The 19,281-nt window shown below is 36.7% G+C and overlaps 1 protein-coding gene across 3 annotated transcripts in view; it reads right to left on the reverse strand.

Annotated features, from left to right (window-relative positions):
• Positions 1–19,281, reverse strand: part of CFAP69 (cilia and flagella associated protein 69) — a 70,770-nt gene that overhangs the window by 50,055 nt on the left and 1,434 nt on the right. For 2 of the 3 annotated variants that reach the window (XM_077128621.1, XM_077128107.1), the window contains exons 2-4: positions 7,930–7,989; positions 4,591–4,656; positions 771–880 (exon numbers count right to left, since the gene is read on the reverse strand). In XM_077128621.1, the coding sequence (XP_076984736.1) occupies positions 771–880; positions 4,591–4,656; positions 7,930–7,989 (236 nt within the window). Of the gene's footprint in view, positions 1–770; positions 881–4,590; positions 4,657–7,929; positions 7,990–19,281 lie in introns of those variants that run through there. The other variant, XM_077130064.1, reaches the window with a different exon arrangement.

The raw sequence follows: 19,281 nt of genomic DNA on the forward strand, positions 1-19,281 counted from the left end.
TTGCATGTTAAAAGAAACAACACTATTTGAAAAGTCAAATTGGCCCGAATGTTTTTAGAAGGCTAAATTATCAGGAAAGTTTAACTCCATTTTAAGAAATTTCCTTTCCTGTACATATTGAATTAAAAATGGATATATATATATATATATATATATATATATATATATATATTAGCATTTAGTGGCAGCAAGGAAGCACAGTAGATTCCTAGTTCCCAAAATTTATTGCACAGACAGCAGGAGAGAAGATGGGCTGGACGTATGAATTTTAGAATGCTCATCTTTATTTATATTTTCAAAATATATACTAAAATTACTGATGACATATTATTCTTCATATTTGGAAAATCAAATAAAACATGACACAGAACCTAAAATATCTTTGAAAGCCAAATTTCCTGGAAAGAGAGAGGAAAAAAAAACTGGACTGAAATTTTCCTATTAAGTACTGTCAATAAATTTAGTTACAGATTTTCTAAGAATATTATAATTCCTTGGTTTCACTTCACTCGAGAGCAAGTGATTATAAGAAAACACATTTTAATACACTTAGAATTTAACCCATGTGGCTGGAAATCTCATACTACAATAAAATTAACCACCTTTGAGAGTAGCAACTGCTGGAATCAAGGGATTAAGTGAAGATTTTTGAGTTCTGCTGCACTTTGGTTCTTACTTTGTCCAAGCACCATGATATCAATCTCTTTGTATGATAAAAATAAAACAATAAAATACTTCAAGTTAATATGAAATAAAGAAAAAAAACTTACCCACATAATTTCAGTATATCACATGTAGATTCTACAAAACAGGATTGGTTTTCAATTTTTTCTGCACACAGATTCAATATTTTAAATATCTGTGCTAAATCTCTCAGAGGCTTTGATATTTTTGGTTAAGAAATAAAATTGGGATTAATTTTTAATCTAACATTTGCTATAGTACTTCGTCTATCAAGAAAGTCTGGAGAATTCCCACCATTTTTGACACTGTTGTAACTATACTTATATTTTGAAGTCTGTGGTGGTTTGAAGCTATATGTACCCCAGAAAAACAAGTTCTAAAATTTAATCCATTCCTGTGGATGTGAACCCATTGTAAGTAAGACCTTTGATGAGGTTACTTCAGTTAAAGTGTGGCCCACCTCAATCAGGATGATGCGTCTTAATCCTATTACTGGAGTTCTTTTTAAAGGGAGTGAAATTAAGATAGGCAGAGAGAAATCCACAGGGAGCAGCCAGAAGTTGAAATTCAATGGTACTTGAAAGAGCACAGAGAGGCCAGGAGAGGCTACCATGTGCAGTGCCATGTGACACAGGAACTAAGAATCAAGGATATTTGGCAGCCAGCCCCAGAATGCCACAATCTTTGGGAGAAAGCACCGTCTTGATGGCTTCATTTGGACTTTCTTTTACTTTTATTTATTTGTTTATTTTAATCTGTCTCCCTATATATGTATTTCTATATGTATACATACATACAGAGGCAGATACGTGATATGTTTATCATAGGGAATTTTGTTCACAACATTTATTTTTTGGGGGGTCACCTGGGTGGACTTTCTTTTAGCCTCAAAACTGTAAACAAATAAATTACCATTGTATCACCAACCCATTTCATGGTATTTGCTTAAGCAGCCTAGGAAACAAAAACAAAGTCTACAAGGGAAACATTAGAAGTATATAGCTTTGTAGGTCTATTACTTAATTTTTGTCTTAGTAACTGTGCTGGTTTGAAAGGATGTATGCACCCTAGAAAAGCCATGTTTTAATCAAAGTCCCATTTTATAAAGGTAGAATAGTCCCTATTCAATACTGTATGTTTGAAACTGTAATCAGATCATCTCCCCGGAGTTGTGATTTAACCAAGGGTGGTTGTTAAACTGGATTAAGTGATGACATGTCTCCACCCACTTGGGTGGGTCTTGATAAGTTTCTGGAGTCCTATAAAAGAGGAAACATTTTGGAGAATGAAGGTGATTTGGAGAGTGTAGAGAATGCTGCAGCACCATGAAGCAGAAAGTCCACGAGCCAGCGACCTTTGGAGATGAAGAAGGAAAACGCCTCCTGGGGAGCTTCATGAAACCGGAACCCAGGAGAGAAAGCTAGCAGATGACGCTGTGTTTTCCATGTGCCCTTCCAGCTGAGAGAAAGGCCCTGACTGTGTTCGCCATATGTCTTCTCACTTGAGAGAGAAACCCTGAACTTCATCGGACTTCTTGAACCAAGGTATCTTTCCCCGGATGAATGCTTTTGATTGGACATTTCTATAGACTTGTTTTAATTGGGACATTTTCTCGGCCTTAAAACTGTAAACTAGCAACTTATTAAATTCCCCTTTTTAAAAGCCATTCTGTTTCTGGTAATATTGCATTCTGGCAGCTAGCAAACTAGAACAGTACCCTTATTCAAGATAGTGTCTTTCCTCCTTTCACCACAACTCTGGAGCTAGATTACTGATCAATATATTAGGAGTCAGTTGATCAATAATTTATTATTGTCAGTGAATTATAAAATACTGAAAAAAATCACCTATTGGCTCCACCCATGCACATAACAAACATACAAGTTAGGGAATAAGCAACCCAAACCTTACTTTATTTTGTGTTATTTTATTAACATTTAATTCAGATGTATTTTCTTATATTTAAGGTTCAAATGGGTTGGGATTTTATTCCATGTGAAAACAGTATGAAAGCACATGTGCCCTCTCTACATGTTCAGGCAAAAGCATATTTTATTTTACCTATTTTTAAAACCCTGTTGTTAGGTGTGCCCATTTGGGGCTACTATGTACTCCAGAAAAGCCATATCCTTTGGTCCTCATTCAGTGCTGCTGGGTGGGATTTTTTTTTTATTGTTTCCATGAAAATATGACCCACCTGGTAACTTCTGATTAGATGGTTTCTATGGAGATGTGTCTCTACCCATTCAAGGTGGGATTGCTAATTGGAGCCCTTTAAGAGGGGACCATTTTGGAAAAAGTTTAAGAGCCACTAGAGCCTACACAGCAAGAGACCACTGGAGATGAAGAAAGAAAACGCCTATGGGGAAGCAGCTGAAGAAGCCTGGAGAGAAAGATAGCAGATATCGCCATGTGCCTTCCTAGCTGAGAGAGAAACCCTGAATGTCATTGGCCTTTCTAGAGTGAAGGTAACATTTTGTTGATGCCTAATTTGGTCACTTTCATTTCCTTAGAACTGTAAACTTGTAACTTATTAAATTCCCCCTTTCTAAAAGCCCTTCCACTTCCAGTATATTACATTCTGGCAGCTTACAAACTAGAACAGTAGACAAACAAATTCCTAGATTTTTATTTAACAGCCAAGAGATCATGGTGGTTGTCACTTGCACTTCTTGGCTGGATCCTCTCACTTCTCTTCCTAGGAGTTTTTTTGGAAGAACTGGGAAAGCTGGGTATATTGAGAAAAATAAAGCTCCATAAACTTCCTAGAAAAATGACCAAGATACTTCTCTAAATTACCTTTGCTTTAAATTTTACAACCTCTAAAGCTAGCTATTAAAGACATTCGAAAATAGAGTCATTTAGCAAACCTCTAATTCTGAAGGGGAAAAAAAGTGATGGGAGATGTTGTGGTGTCAGGTTAAGATAGGAAAATAAGTTATTTGCTAGTGGACTTTCTTGGCTCCCAGTAAACAGTGCTTGATATCCACAAGCCCTTGGGTAAATGACTGCCCCAACAATTAATCAGTATAAAACCAAGACTAAAATAAAGTAAGAAAAGATTTAGATAAAACCATAAGGCATAATTCTTTGAATGAAAGGCTTAAGATGTTTTGATAATGGAACAAGATAATACAGGAGCCTGGTATCTTCTTTAGAGGAGGTCAGCCAACTGTTGACTATTTAGATCAACTCAAAGTATGGTCCTTGAACAACTGTCAGTACTTGAACTGTGTATTAACAGTCTGTGATAAGTACAGGCAGTGAGAATTAGTCTATTGAAACTGACATTAGCATACAGAGTGAACTGACTTATATTGGGTCTCCAATTTTGTATACTCTGATAAACAAAAAATATAATTTTATAAAAAAATTCAAAACATCAAATATGTTTTTTTGGTAGTTAAAATAACATGCCTCTCCCCTTCCCTGGAACCTGTGAATATGCGGGGCATTCTGAATATGATTAAGGATTTTGAGATGGGAAAATTATCCTGGATTATCTGATGAGTCCAGAGTAATCACAAGGGTTCTAATAAGAGAAAGGGAGGTAGAAGAGGTAAGAAAGAAGAAGATGTAATTAAGGAAGCAGAGGTGAGAGTGATAAACTGTGAGTAAGTGGTCACTAGCCAAGAACTGCAGACAGCCTCTAGAAGCTGAAAAAACAAGGAAATGGATTTTCCCCTAGAGCTTCTGAAAAAACCTGCCTTGCCTACACCTTGACTTTCGCCCAATGAAACCGAGTTTGGACTTCTGATCTTTACAGCTTATAAAACAATAAATTTGTGTTATTTTAAGTTTGTGGTAATTTATTTCAGCAGCAATAGGAAATGAATACATTTTCTAATAAAAATGTTCCCATTTCAGGATAAACAAAATGAACACAGATACATACGTAAAGGATACAAGTCCATTCTGATAACACTGCACCAGTCTTTTAACAGACTGAAGTTGTTTTTCTTCTAAGTCATCCTAAAACAAATGATATATTTTAGTTCATGTTAGAAAAGAGATTTTTAAAACTTTCTTTAATATGAAAAGAAAATAGATAATTGTAATTCTTGATCATTGTTATGATGTATACATTATACAATGGTTCTTGAAAGAGTGAAGATAAAAATAAACTACTATTTAAATTTCTTTAGGAAACTGGGAATCAAAAACTAATACAAAAGCAGTAACTGTTTCCAGAAATAATAATAATAGCTAAAGTATACTTAACATTTATTCTATGCCATTCAGCATTAATCTTCAAATGACACTCCTAGGGAGGTTCTATTATTATCCCTCTTTCCAGAATAAGAAACTCAAGCTGAAGCACTTCAGGTAATTTGTCCATAATCACATGGCTAAGAAGTAATGGTGTTAGGAGCTGAATTTGGCAATTTGACTCCAGAGCTTGTATTTTTCTTTTTTTTTTTTTATTAATTAAAAAAAGAATTAACAAAACAATTAGAAATCATTCCAATCTACATGTACAATCAGTAATTCTTAATAACATCACATAGTTGCATATTCATCATTTCTTAGTACATTTGCATCGATTTAGAAAAAGAAATAAAAAGACAACAGAATAAGAATTAAAACAATAATAGAAAGAAAAAAAACAAAAAAAACAAAAACAAAAAACCTATACCTCACATGCAGCTTCATTCAGTGTTTTAACATAATTGCATTACAATTGGGTAGTATTGTGCTGTCCATTTCTGAGTTTTTATATCCAGTCCCGTTGTACAGTCTGTATCCCTTCATCTCCAATTATCCCTTCTCTTTTTTTTTTAATTAACGGAAAAAAAGAAATTAACCCAACATTTAGAGATCATACCATTCTACACATGCAATCATTAATTCTTAACATCATCACATAGATGCATGATCATCATTTCTTAGTACATTTGCATTGGTTTAGAAGAACTAGCAACATAACCGAAAAAGATATAGAATGTTAATATAGAGAAAAAAATAAAAGTAATAATAGTAAAATCAAAACAGAGCTTATATTTTTAACCTGTGAAATACAACCAGTTTTCTGCAGCAAACCAAACATCTTCAACCAATTAAAAAAAAAGACTCTAAATACTTGGCAATGGTAATATGCTTTCGCAACTAAATCACTCTGTACTTTCAATCTCCTTGTTTGTGAGGAGATATGGCATTCTCTGTTTTTTGTTTTTGTTTTTGGTGGCCTAGCTCTATGGAACAGCTAGTTGGCACTCTATTTTTTTTTTTTGAGGTTTTTGGTCTGTTTTAATAAAAAACCCAGATATATTAACAGCTGAACAGTAATTTTGCATAATCTCAGCCAACAAAGGGTATATTATTCTTATACAATCATTATTTTCATTTTGTGTTTCTTTTCTTTCCATGTAAAAAACTATAAAGACAAAAAATGTTAAAACAACAATTTGCAATTGTGCTTACTATTCATAGGACATTGGTTTTGATTAGTCTATACCATGGTCAACCACTTTCCATTTATTAAGATAAGCAATCTTCTTTGGAGATTGCCATGTAGTAATTTCACAGTGTGTGCTGGCTTTCAGGCATTTAGTAATTCTTGGATAACTTAAGGAGAGTGTAGTATATGAGCATGTGTGCATACACATTTACTATCCTTTCCTGTAACACTAAACTCTCAACTTTGGGCCTTTGTGTCTGAAATAAATTTAATTCCTCTACATTCAGTATATCTCTCAAATTATCTATGAGTGAATGTATGTGTGTGTGTGTATACATATTATTCATTACACATATACACATAAAAATACATATCTTAATTTATTATCAAGAAATTTTAGTACATCACGATACCTTTTTCTTTTGTCCTCTACCTCAATCCTCATTGGAAATTTACAATTAAAATAAATAGATAACACTTTCTTTTTATGTCTATATGGGTTTGTACACCCCATGGAAAACAAAATCTATCCTCCTCCTCTAGTCTTTTCTACCTGGCTAAATATATTCATACTGCTAAATAAAATAATATGGCCACCTGCATTGAGAGTTTGCAGGAGTGACCCCTTTCCACAACATGGCAGGGACTCTCCAGAAGTTAAAAAGTGACCAAGGATGGGACTTTTTGAAAAAGTGGAGCACTTCCAATAAAGTTGCAATTTGAGCAACAGTTAACAGATAAGCTGGTGTTAGGTAGTGATAATCTATTAAAAAATAGACAAGTATACTATACTGACCAATGTATAACTATTCCCCATATTGTAAGACCATCCTATGTAATAAGAATTTAAATATTAAAGATCATTGTTAAATATCCCAATTAAAAATCCCCTAATTGCCTTTATAAGCCACTGTTTCCATTCACATCTTTTGCTAATGCAATTTTATTGAGATATATTCACATACCACATAACCATCCAAAGTATACAGTTAAATGGTTCACAGAATCATCATATAGTTGGCATTCATCACCACAATCAATTTTTGAACTCTGTCATTACTCCAAAAAATAAAAATACCCCAAACATCCCATACCCTACCCCCCATTATTTACTTATTTTTTGTATTTACTTTCTTACTCATCTGTCCATATACTGGATAAAAGGAGTGTCAGTCACAAGGTTTTCACATTCACATGGTCATACCATAAAAGCTATATAGCTATACAATCATGTTCAAGAATCGAGGCTACTGGATGTACAGTTCAACAGTTTAGGGAATTTCCTTCTAGCTATTTGAATACACTAAAATTTAAGAAGGGATAACTATATAACGCATAAGAATAACCTCCAAAATGTCCTCTCAACTTTATTTGAAATCTCTCAGCCACTGAAACTTTATTTTGTTCATTTCTCTTCACCCTTTTGGTCAAGAAGGCTTTTTCAATTTTATGATGCCAGAGCCAGGCTCAATGCTGGGAGTCATGTCCCACATTGCCAGGGAGATTTACACCCCTGGGAGTCATGTCCCATGTAGTGGGTAGGGCAGTGAATTTACCTGCAGACCACTCACCATCTTGAGACTCTCATTCCAACTTCCTGGTTTGTGATCTCCCTGCATGAGCAGTTTCTCTTTAAAAAAAAAAGCCCTGCAGCTTGATTATATTAATGACTTTTTTCCTTTTGACAATATTAAATTTAAAGAGTCCTCGAATACAACATATACTATTTGAAATGTTTTAAACAAAGGGAGAGAAATAGGATGTATATTTGGGGGAATACCTGCTACCCTTCAGGGAGATAACTTTTAAGTGACACAGCGAATAATTTTTTCTCAAAGAGTACTCACTTCATCAGTCTCTTCAAAGAGTTTGATGATAAGATTAAGGTCCATAAGCTTGAAAAATCCCTAAAAAACACAAATCTCTTAGTATTATATATCATGGACATCAAGAAATTACATCAGACACACTATTTTTACATGATTTTTTTTCCCCTTGGCTACTTAAAAAATAGGAAAAGATAGTGAGGGAGAATAGAAAGCTGATGAGATCTTATAGGAATAAACACATTTCGGGCAAAACAACAATTCATGAATTTTATAATCTTATTGTCTTTAAATTATCTACCCTGAAGGCACAAGAGAACATCTGGGACAACAACACTTCCATGCTTTGGGAAACAAAATCATCTTGTACATGCATTACACCAAGTTTGTCTGTGCAGAGATGATAGTCTAGCTTCTAAACTACAGTAGTGATGGCCTTCCTAAGCTAGGTATTCTCTCTCTCAGTTGGAACGAGCATTCTTTCAGTGATCTGCATTAGAAAACAAGCACCTTCTACAGATTTTATACCTTAAACATTTCTGAGCCCATTTCCTCTTACTGCCTTATTCAGTTCTCATCTCACGCTCAGGTGTGATAATCTCCTGCCTCCACTTTTACTACCTTAATTTCTGTCCTCTACATTATGGCCAGAATAATGAATCCAAAACTCAAATCTGAACAAAGCCCATCTAACCTATTCAATAACTCCAATAACTCCACATTTATGCCCCTCATGCCTACTCTCTCCTTTCACTTACTTTGTTATATTACTATTCTCCCCTTGCTTAACTCCCCTAGGTCATTTTCAAGACTCAGCTCAGGTGTCATTTTCCTAAAGGATGAATCAGGCTGAAACAAATGTCCCTCATTTGTGCTCCCAGAACATTTCAAGTATATCTCAACTCCCAGTTGTGTTGTTCTGAAACCCTTTAGGTGTCTATCCCCCATTTCAACTCCTTCTGCCATGCAGTAAACTGATTGGTATCTCAGCACCCAGCACTGCACCTAGCATACTGTATTATAGTTGCTGAATCAATGCTTAGAAAACGCAACCAAGAAAAGGCCATTTTATACTAAAATTATTTGTAGGTAAGTGGGATAGGAAATAGGAGGTCCTCACACCCAGAGGTTAAATACTGATGATGACACGAAATTTCCAAATTCTAAAAGTGTTTTGGGATATGTTTATCTTGAAGATTAGTGCTTTATTGAATGCCATTTTCTTTTTAATTCAAATGTTATCTCAGTATTGCTTATTCCCATTATATGAATTAAACTATCCTAGACTCTTTTGCTCCTGTTTTCTGGTTTTGCTTTCACACTTAGGTCTACTTTAAAGTATCTGTTTGAAAAGATGATGCAACGATGACATGAAAAATAAAAAAAATAAAAAATCCTATTCATTGGCATTTTTTTGTTTTGAAATATTTTACATAATTTCACTTAGTGTTAAGACCATTGCATTTTCTGATTTTTAAATCTATAATACATATCCTTCCATATTTCTACATGGTAAATATTACATCGCCTCTTGAGTTTAGAATTTCCTCTTCTTTCACAATGGCAAACTTATTTTCTGATTTCAAGAAATTCCTTTCAAAAGGATGTTACTTTATAATAAACATGGAGTAGTAAGATTCCTCCATTAGTTTTTTTCCTCCTTTTCCCTTCTCTTCTCCTTCTGGGACACCCACAACATGTATATTCATGCGCTTCATATTGTCTTTCAATTCCCTGAGTCCCTGCTCATATTTTTCCATTTTTTTCCTATAGTTTCTGTTTCTTGTCGGATTTCAGATGTTCCGTCCTCCAGTTCAGAAATCCTATGTTCTGTCTCTCGAAATCTACCATTGTAGGTTTCTATTGTTTTTTTCATCTCTTCTACTGTGTCTTTCATTCCCATAAATTCTGTGATTTGTTTTTTCAGACTTTCAGTTTCTTCTTTTTGTTCTTTCCTTGCCTTCTTTATATCCTCCCTCAATTCATTGATTTGGTTTTTGATGAGGTTTTCCATGTCTGTTCGTACATTCTGAATTAATTGTTTCAGCTCCTGTATCTCATTTGAATTGTTGGTTTGTTTCTTTGACTGGGCCATATCTTCAATTTTCCTAGTGTGATTTGTTAGTTTTTCCTGGCGTCTAGGCATTTAATTACCTAAATTAGTTTATTCTGGAGATTGCTTTCACTTCTTTTACCTAGGGTTTTCTTGCTGGATGAATTTGTTGTCTATCTGTTCTTTGACATTCAGTTCAGCTTTATCTGGACCTCTAGCTTAGGCTTTGTTTATCAGGAGGAAAGAGTCATCTGCATCAGTTTTCCCTGACGGTGAGACCCAGCAGGTTGAAAGACTTTCCTGTGAAGTCTCTGGGCTCAGTTTTTCTTATTCTGCTCAGTATGTGGTGCTTGTCTGCCTGCAGATCCCACCAGCATAAGATGATGCGGTGCCTTTAACTTTGGTAGACTCTCCCTGCTGGGGGCATGGTGGACAAAGAGGAGAGGTTGTAGGCTGGTTTTAAGGGCTTCAAATTACCAAGCCCTGGTGTCTGAATTCCTTGAGCGAGGGATTCTACCTGAGTTGGGCTTCACCCCTCCCCTGGGGAAGGCACAGGCTCCAGACAAGTCTCAAATGAGCTTGTTTCTGCCTATGCCTGGGGCAACTGCAGCCTGAGAAGCACTGCCACTATATCCAAAGCAGTCAAGCCTTTGTAGAAACATAGCCACAAAAACCTCTGTTTCCTTTTTTTTTTTTTCTTTTTCCAGTCAGCCCTGCCCCCTTGGCGCAGGGGCAAAAATGAGCAACCTCCACTTTGACCAGGTTCACCTGAGCTGGGGGCCTATTTTTAGTCGTCAGAATTTGTTAATTAATTCCACAATTGATGTTTGGTTGGGCTCAGACCCTGCTGCTGGTAAAGTCCCTTTCCTTTCCCCTCTGGGAAGCAGTGTGGGGGGGAGGGGCGCCCGCCGCCATGGCTTAGGGAACTCACAGTTCTGGAGGGGCTCTCAGCAGGTCCAGCTGGTCCAGACTGGGGTACACTGTGTTTCTGGTCACTAACGTGGCCCCAGGAGCTGTTCTGTACTGTTTCTGATTATTTAGCAGTTTTTCTGGAGGATGAACTAGAACGCACACATTGCTAAACTGACATCTTGGCCTGGAACCCAATTTTTTTTTTTTATTCCTTGTCCTAGTTTGCTAGCTGCCAGAACGCAACACACTGGTGATGGATTGGCTTTCAATAAAAGGGAATTTATTTAGTTAACATATAGTCCTTCAGAGGAAAGGCAGCTAACTTTCAACTGGGGTTCTTTCTTATGTGGGAAGGCATAGGGTGATTTCTACTGGCCTTCTGTCCAGGCCTGTGGGTTCCAACAACTTTCCCCAGGGTGATTCCTTTCTGCATCTCCAAAGGCTTGGGCTGAGCTGTGAGTGCTGAGATGAGATATGCTGAGCTTCTTGGGCTGTGCTCATTTAAGCACCAGCCAATTACATCAAACATCATTCATTGCAGCAGGCAAGCCTCCTAGCCAACTGCAGATGTAATCAGCAGTAGTAGGTGAATGGTTCACATGCCATTGGCTCATATCCACAGCAACAGAACTAGGCACGTTCATCTGGCCAAGTTGACACCTGAACCTAACTACCACACCTCTTATACCTCTTATCTACCTATTTTTTGTCCTTTTTTTTACTCATCTGTCCATGCCCTGGATAAAAGGAGCATCAGACACAAGGTTTTCACAATCATAGGTCACAGTGTAAATGCCATACCATTATACAACTGTTTTCAAGAATTAAGACTACTGGAATACAGCTCAAGAGTTTCAGGTACTTCCCTCTAGCCACTCGAATACATCATAAACTAAAAAGGGATATCTATAAAATGCATAAGATAACTTCTCAAGTCTGAAATCTTTCAGCCACTGAAATTTTATTTTGTCTCATTTCTCTCTTCCTCCTTTTGGTCAAACAGGCTTTCTCAATCCCATGATGCCGGGTCCTGGCTCATCCTGGGAGTCCTGTCCCATGTTGCCAAGGAGATTTACACCCCTGGGAATCATGTCCTACATAGAGGGGAGGGCAGTGAGTTCACCTGCTGAGTTGACTTAGAGGCCACATCTGAGCAACAAAAGTGGTTTTCTGGAGGTGACACTTAGATATAATTATAAGTAGGCTTACTTCTCCTTGTAGGAATAAGTTTCAAAGGGGCGAACCCCAAGCTTGAGGGCTCAGTCTACTGAATTTGTTGTCCCCACAGCTTGCAAGAGTATCAGGAATTCCCCAGGTGGGGAAGTTTAATATTTCCTCCTTTCTCCCCAGACCCCCACAGGGACTTTGCAAATACTTTCTTATTCTCTGCCCAAATTACACTGGGATGTTCAGGGCATCACACTAACCTGTACAAACTAACAACATCTCACACCCTATCTTAAGATTCATAGATTTATCTTGCATTATCACTTCATGTTATTCTGTGTTTTACTTGTTTATTTGCTTGACATGTATTTTTAAGATTCCTTCCTTCCTCTCTCCTTTCCTGTTTCCCTTCACCTTTCCTCCTTCCACAAATATTTATTAGCAGGTTCTGTGTTTCAGGAATGTTGCTAGGTATGGGAACTTTATGAATAGTAGACTTCCTCACCTCTGGTAGCTTTCAGTCTGGTATGGGACACAGGTAATATAGACAGTGCGCCATAAAGTGCCACATGAATGCACTTTACATGTATTTACTAAATGAATCCTATAAGGTAGGTACCATTATTAACTTCATTTTACAGAAGGCTTTGTGTGTTATGCTAAAGATCTTAAGCCATTGAAAGGTTGACTGAATATACAAATAGACAATGGCTGACCATATATGACAACAGAAGTTTGACCTACAACCTCTAGGTCAACCAGGGAAGCCAACCAGGAAAACCAAACTCAACTTCCACAGCAAGTGGCCTGGAGAAGTCAGAGAAAAGCAACTATGCTCTTCAAGACAATTGCTTAAGATGACTGGCATCTACTTAGCTCTCCTCTAGCTTCCCCAAGCCAACAATCTTCAATCAGAGTACATGGGAAGCCTTTCCTTTTTTTTTCAGTATTAAGATTTCCCTCCCCTGGCCCTGGTTACCTGTGAGTCTCTACCAAAAGAAAGCAATGGTGGCTGACTCCCTTTCCATAATAAGCTTCGAATAAATAACCACTGTCTGTTTTCACTGGGGTGGTTTTAATGTTAGAATGTAATAATAAAAAAGGTCATTTGTTTGCTGTGTAGAGACTGAACTGGAGAGGGCTAGACTGCAATTAGGAGACCAGTATGTAACTTTTTAGACCTTGACTAAGGTAGTAGGAAGTGGGATAGATAATGGGAGAGTTCAAAACATCTAGAAGGTAGGACCTAAGTGATCCGATGTGGTAGGAGAGAGAAAACAGGTGAGGATGACACCCTGGCTTGAGGATATATATAAACCATTTACTGAGACAGGGAATGCTGGAGAAGGAAGTTTGGTTTGGGGTTGTAGCCATGTTAAATTTGGGGTAGAGATTTTGAATCATAGGCTTTAAGTGATAACCGAAGATATTGAGTAAATGAGATCACACAAGCAGAGTATAGAAGCTAAAGAGAACATACAATTGTAAATATCAGAATAATTGCTATTATTATGATCATCACATGATGTTTATAGAGAAACTGTAAAAACATTTTGCAAAACCTTTTAAGGAAAACAGTTAAACTGCTTTGAAGAAAATTAGACTTTCACTTACTTCAATTTATAGGATAAACTTATTTTCCCATTTTATCAAGGGATACTTCAGAGGGAAGAAATCCTGCTCATTTGATACATAGTTACTAAGAATGGAACTAACATTTATTGTGGTTCTTTAATGTGTGTGGCAACCCTATGTCTCAATTAGTTCTCAAATTTACTGGATCAGCGTAGCATTATTAGGTCTGTTGATGAAACTGAGGCTCTTGAAACTTAAGGTTACTAGCTAGCAAATGCGAAGCAGATCTGTCTGATATAGGAATGCTTGCTCTCTGCACTGCAGCTCTCTGCCTGACTCCTCAACTGACTCCAGGGGTTATATCTAACAATAACCCCCAAACAGGTAGGCTAGTTTAAGGATATGGCCCATGGCAGATCATGAAGGTTCTCAATGGGAGAGAAAATTTGGGCAAGAAAGCTTAGCCCTGATATCTGTGCCAGTTAAATAATTACAATTACATGTTTATTCTACAAAGATTGAGTGCCTACATCATGTCAGACATTGATCTAGGTGCTAAAGATATAGCAGTGAATAAAACAAGCAAAATCCCCTGCCTTCATAAAGAATTGATATGCTTGTTGGGTAAACAGAGCAAAGGTTAGATAGTATGCTACAAGATGTTAATGCTCTGGAGAAAATAAAGGGGGTAGTAAGTGCTGGGATGCTAGAGGAGTGTAAATTTACACCCAGGGGTCAGGGAAGGACTCATAGAGAAGGTAACATATCAGCAAAGTCTTAAAAGTGGTAAGGGAACAGGCCAGTAGGTATCTAGGGAAAAACTTTCAGGGAGAAGGAACAGCAAGTGCAAAGGCCCTGAAGGAGAAGTATGCCTGGTATGTGTGGAGAAAACATGCCAGTATAAGCTATGGACTCAAATTTCTACTGTGAGCTCAGAGTAGAGGTGGGGAAAGATACATAAGATTTACAATATAGTCTCCTTTCTTAAGGAGCCTATATTCTAGTGTGAATGACAAAACTTATACAAATGAAATAGTGACCAACATAAAACAAGTGTTAATGAGGTGAAAAGCTGTGTGACTCAGACCCATGAAGAGCAGAAGGTATATGAGAGTGAAAATAAATAGGAAGTGTTCCCTATTGGGGGAGAACTTCAAATTGGGGACGTAGGAACTCAAGGTAGGGTAAGATTTGGCAAAATACAGAAAAGAGGGGAAGGTACTCATTCAATCAATATTTAATATTACCTCCTGTGCATCAGGTATTGTAGTGGGGTGTTGAGGAATACAACAACAACAACGACAAAGAAGGATTTTGCCCTCGTGGAGATGGTGCTTAGGAGTGCATACTCCTGGGGAAGTAAGGACGTAAGCCAGATCTTCATATTTATCATGTACTGGAAGAACTTGAAAGGCAGACAGAAGGGGGGAGCTGATGTGGTTTAGGGTTGGCAGAAACCTCTGATATCCAGTTCAGTGATTCTGAGGCTAACAATCACATGAAAGAGCTTTTAAAAAAAACCTTGGGATTCTGGTTGAATGGATCTAGGATAGGGCCCAGCTATGCAGTTTTTATAAAGCTCCTCAGATGACTGTGATGGTCATCCAAATTTGGGAAATTCTCATCTAGTATAGGCTTGTTTTATAGAAAAAGGAACAGGCCTAGAGAGGTTAGGTGACTTAGTCAATGTAATTGTATTACATAAGGTAAGCAATAAGAAGCTACTGTGGAATCGGGAATGGGGAATCTCTTATTTTTCTTAATCAATTTTTTAATTTCTTAAAAATATAACAACAAACTCAAACATTCTTTTTTTTTTTTTAACATGGGCAGGCACCGGGAATCGAACCCAGGTCCTCTGGCATGGCAGGCAAGCGTCCTTGCCTGCTGAGCCACCATGGCCTGCCCGAACTCAAACATTCTTAACATATGATCATTCCATTCTGCATATATAATAGTAATTCACAATATCATCACATAGTTGCATATTCATCACATGATCATTTCTTAGAACATTTGCATCGATTCAGAAAAACAAATAAAAAGACAACAGAAAAAAATTCATACATACCATACCCCTTACTCCTCCCTTTCATTAATCACTAGCATTTCAATCTACTAAATTTATTTTAACATTTGTTCCCCCGATTATTTATTTTTATTCCATATGTTTCACTCGTCTATTGATAAGGTAGATAAAAAGAGCATCAGACACAGGGTTTTCACAATCACACAGTCACACTGTGAAAGTTATATCATTATACAATTATCTTCAAGAAACATGGCTACTGGAACACAGCTCGACATTTTCAGGCAGTTCTTCCAGCCTCTATTTAATGCATAAGAATACCTCCAGGATAACCTCTCAACTCTGGAATCTCTCAGCCATTGACACTTTATTAAGTCTCATTTCTCTCTTTCCCCTTTCAGTGGAGAAGTTTTTCTCAATCCCTTGATGCTGAGTCCCAGCTCATTCAAGGATTTCTGTCCCATGTTGCCAGGAAGGTCCACACCCCGGGAATCATGTTCCATGTAGAGAGGGGAAGGGTGGTGAGTTTGTTTGTTGTATTGGCTAGAGAGAGAGGCCACATCTGAGCAACAAAAGAGGTTCTCTTGGGGGTGACTCTTAGGCCTAATTTTAAGTAGGCTTGACCTATTCTTTGTGGGGTTAAGTTTCATATGAACAAACCCCAAGATTGGGGACTCAGCCTATTGTTTTGGTTGTCCCCACTGCTTGTGAGAATATCAAGAATTCTCCACTTGGGGAAGTTGAATTTTCCCCCTTTCTCACCAGGGAATGGGGAATCTTGAATTGAAAAGGGGATGAGGTTTAGGGGAAGAAAGGAGGATAATAAAGTGGTGTTTAAAGAAAATAGACTGGGAAGGCAAGAAAAGATACAAATCTAAGACCTGGAAGGAAGGATATGACAATAATCCAGGATTGATTTGACGCACTGTGGTGGCTAGCAAGGAGAGCAAGTAGTTCTTTTAAAGTTACATTTGGTGCCCCTTGTTTTTTTTAACATTATCTGACATGGTTGGGGAGAGGTGGAATTTTTTGTTGTTGTTGTTGATTTTGTTTCAGAATCTGAACCTATATGAAACTTTCTCCTACAGCTTTCTAGAAGAGTTAATTGTTCTGAAACTCCACAGAAGTTAGACACATACTGCAGCTATCATGGGCTAAGCATTTTGCTATTCAAAATAAGAACCACCAGCACTGGCATCAACCTGGGAGCCTGTTAAGCAAAGTAGAATTTCTGACTCCACCTCAGATCAACTAAGCCAGAATCTGCATTTTTCATATCCCAAGGTGCACTGTTCTAAAGGGCTTTGGAATGCTTTAGAATTAGGGGAATAATCTTTAAAAAAAAATAGATAAAGGGTACTTTATTGATTACGTACTTTGTGATATCAAGCATATGATTAAGGTAAATTTTGCCACCACTCCCCTTACTCCAGGAGGCAGAACTGCTCAGTCTTTAATGGGTTACCCTTACCTTTCAGAGCCACGCAGTAAAAAGCAATTGAACAAACACTAGAAAAACAATCACTGAGCTCTCTCCTTCATAATAATGATAATAATAATAATAAACTGTCACGAGCAGAGTTATTAGTAATAACAAAAATAGCATTTTGTCAAGCACTTACAACGTATGTACTAGCACTGTACTAAATGCATTATAATACTTTCTACTTTAAATCTCACAATAATTCTATGAGTTAGGTATTTATTAATATCTCTTTTACAGATAAGGGAATCAAGACTTAAATAGGTAAGCAATGTGCCCTAAGTAAAAAATTAGTACCAAAATTTTGGTACTATTTTATTGTTTTGGAACCTGAAAAGTAAAATGAAATAATGTTTTTTTAAAAAGGGTTAGAATCATTACAGAAGGCACTGTTAAAAATTTTAAAGAGATAAAATTTGAAGATAGAAGGCTAAAGTGAAAGCACATGATAAAAAATACAATTCAAAAATTCAGTTTCCTAAACTTCTGCTTCCCTATTTACTACGTTTCAAACCCACAGTCAACATTTACATATTCCACAATTCCATCTATAAACATTTCAAAAAATTTATAAAATTAGACAAATCAATATTCTGCAAATAATCATTTGTGGTAGCTTAGATAGTATTTTCAGTATCACCACCTTTTACAAAAATTATTTAAAAACAGAAAGGCAACACTACTTAAGGCAAAAATGATGCATATATTAAAAAACAAACAAACGTGGGAACCCACACATTTTACTGTCTGTCTCAGGTAACAACATTCAAATCTATTTCAATTATATAAACTCAGTTTAGGTTACCTTAGATGATTCAACTTTGATCTGTAATAAGGACAATGATTCAAAAAATAAGCTACCAAAGCACAGGTAACCAAAATAGTATTTCTATAATAGGAAACCTCCAGCTGTTACTTACTAAGATCTGAATGGATAATGTAAAAAGACTGACTCTGGATTAAAGCAAGTATTATTTCGGGGAGGGGGAGGGTTTCGTCTTCCTTTCACCTTCTGGAACCCAGTGTGAAAGATAAGAATCCAGACATTACCTTAGCCTCAAGGTTCAAATAATTTTAGGAGTTCTAACTCCCTGCATACAAAGTGATTATGATGATGATGTAGTTGAAGTTGATGATGAAACATTTTTAATAAAGAGAGCACTGTACAAGTTCTCTATGTGCATTACTTCATTTAATGCTTACAATAGGAGTACTATCCCTCTATTTAACCAAAAGGTTAAGATATTTGCCTTTGGTCACACAACTGGTAAGTGATTAATGAATTGAGGCAGAGTCCACATTCTCATTTTTTAGCCTCTAGGATATAATGTCTCTCAAGCAAAGGCAGAGGAGGACGTTTAAATGTGGAATGGTTTGAAAGGATTGGAAAGTTTTCTACTTCTAAAATTCTCTCCTCTACTGGCCTGTTGAAGAGGTCTAAAAAGATAATAGTTTTAATGACAGCAAAGAGCACTGTACTTCATTCTATAGGTAAAGTACTGAATGTCCTTCAATTAACTACTCATGGTCTTAGGGTCCTTATCTGCAAAAGCAACCACAAACAAAAACAAGATTTCCCCCACTATAAAAAGCTGTTATTCATTTCTTTGGGTAGAAACTGCCTTTTCTCTTCAGTACTTTTAAAAATGTTAATACTCCTAGAAGTAGTTAGTAAAGGTAGAAATATGAATTAATTCAAGTTAATTGATTTCTTCTCAGAAGAGAACTTAGTCCTTGGAAGTATAGGTAGCAATGAAAGAAAGAAAAAAGAAAAGTAAAAGGGCACATATGAATATTTTTTGTTTTATTTGGCATATTATGGACTATTTTGGCACTGGCTGTTAAAAGCATTTCTCCTTTTTTTTTTTCTTTTAACCTATTTTGTCTGCCTCATATAACTTTGCCATTTTTTTTTAATACTAAGTAAAGGAAGGATGAAAGCCATTAGATATTAAATTCACCTACTTCTCAGTTTTTTCCCCCGGTCCCTGGGAGTAGAGAGGTAATGCTGAGTGTTCTTGCAGCCTTGGGAGTGGAAGGCTCTTGCTCCTCAAAGCTTTCCTTCTTCCAGCCTGGGTTGGAATACCTCCACACAATCGATTGGGTAAATTCCCCTAACACTTACTCTTCCTCATGCAAAAGTGCTGTTGCTCC

The sequence above is a fragment of the Tamandua tetradactyla genome, chromosome 1 (assembly GCF_023851605.1).
Source record: "Tamandua tetradactyla isolate mTamTet1 chromosome 1, mTamTet1.pri, whole genome shotgun sequence".
Taxonomy (NCBI): Eukaryota; Metazoa; Chordata; class Mammalia; order Pilosa; family Myrmecophagidae; genus Tamandua; species Tamandua tetradactyla.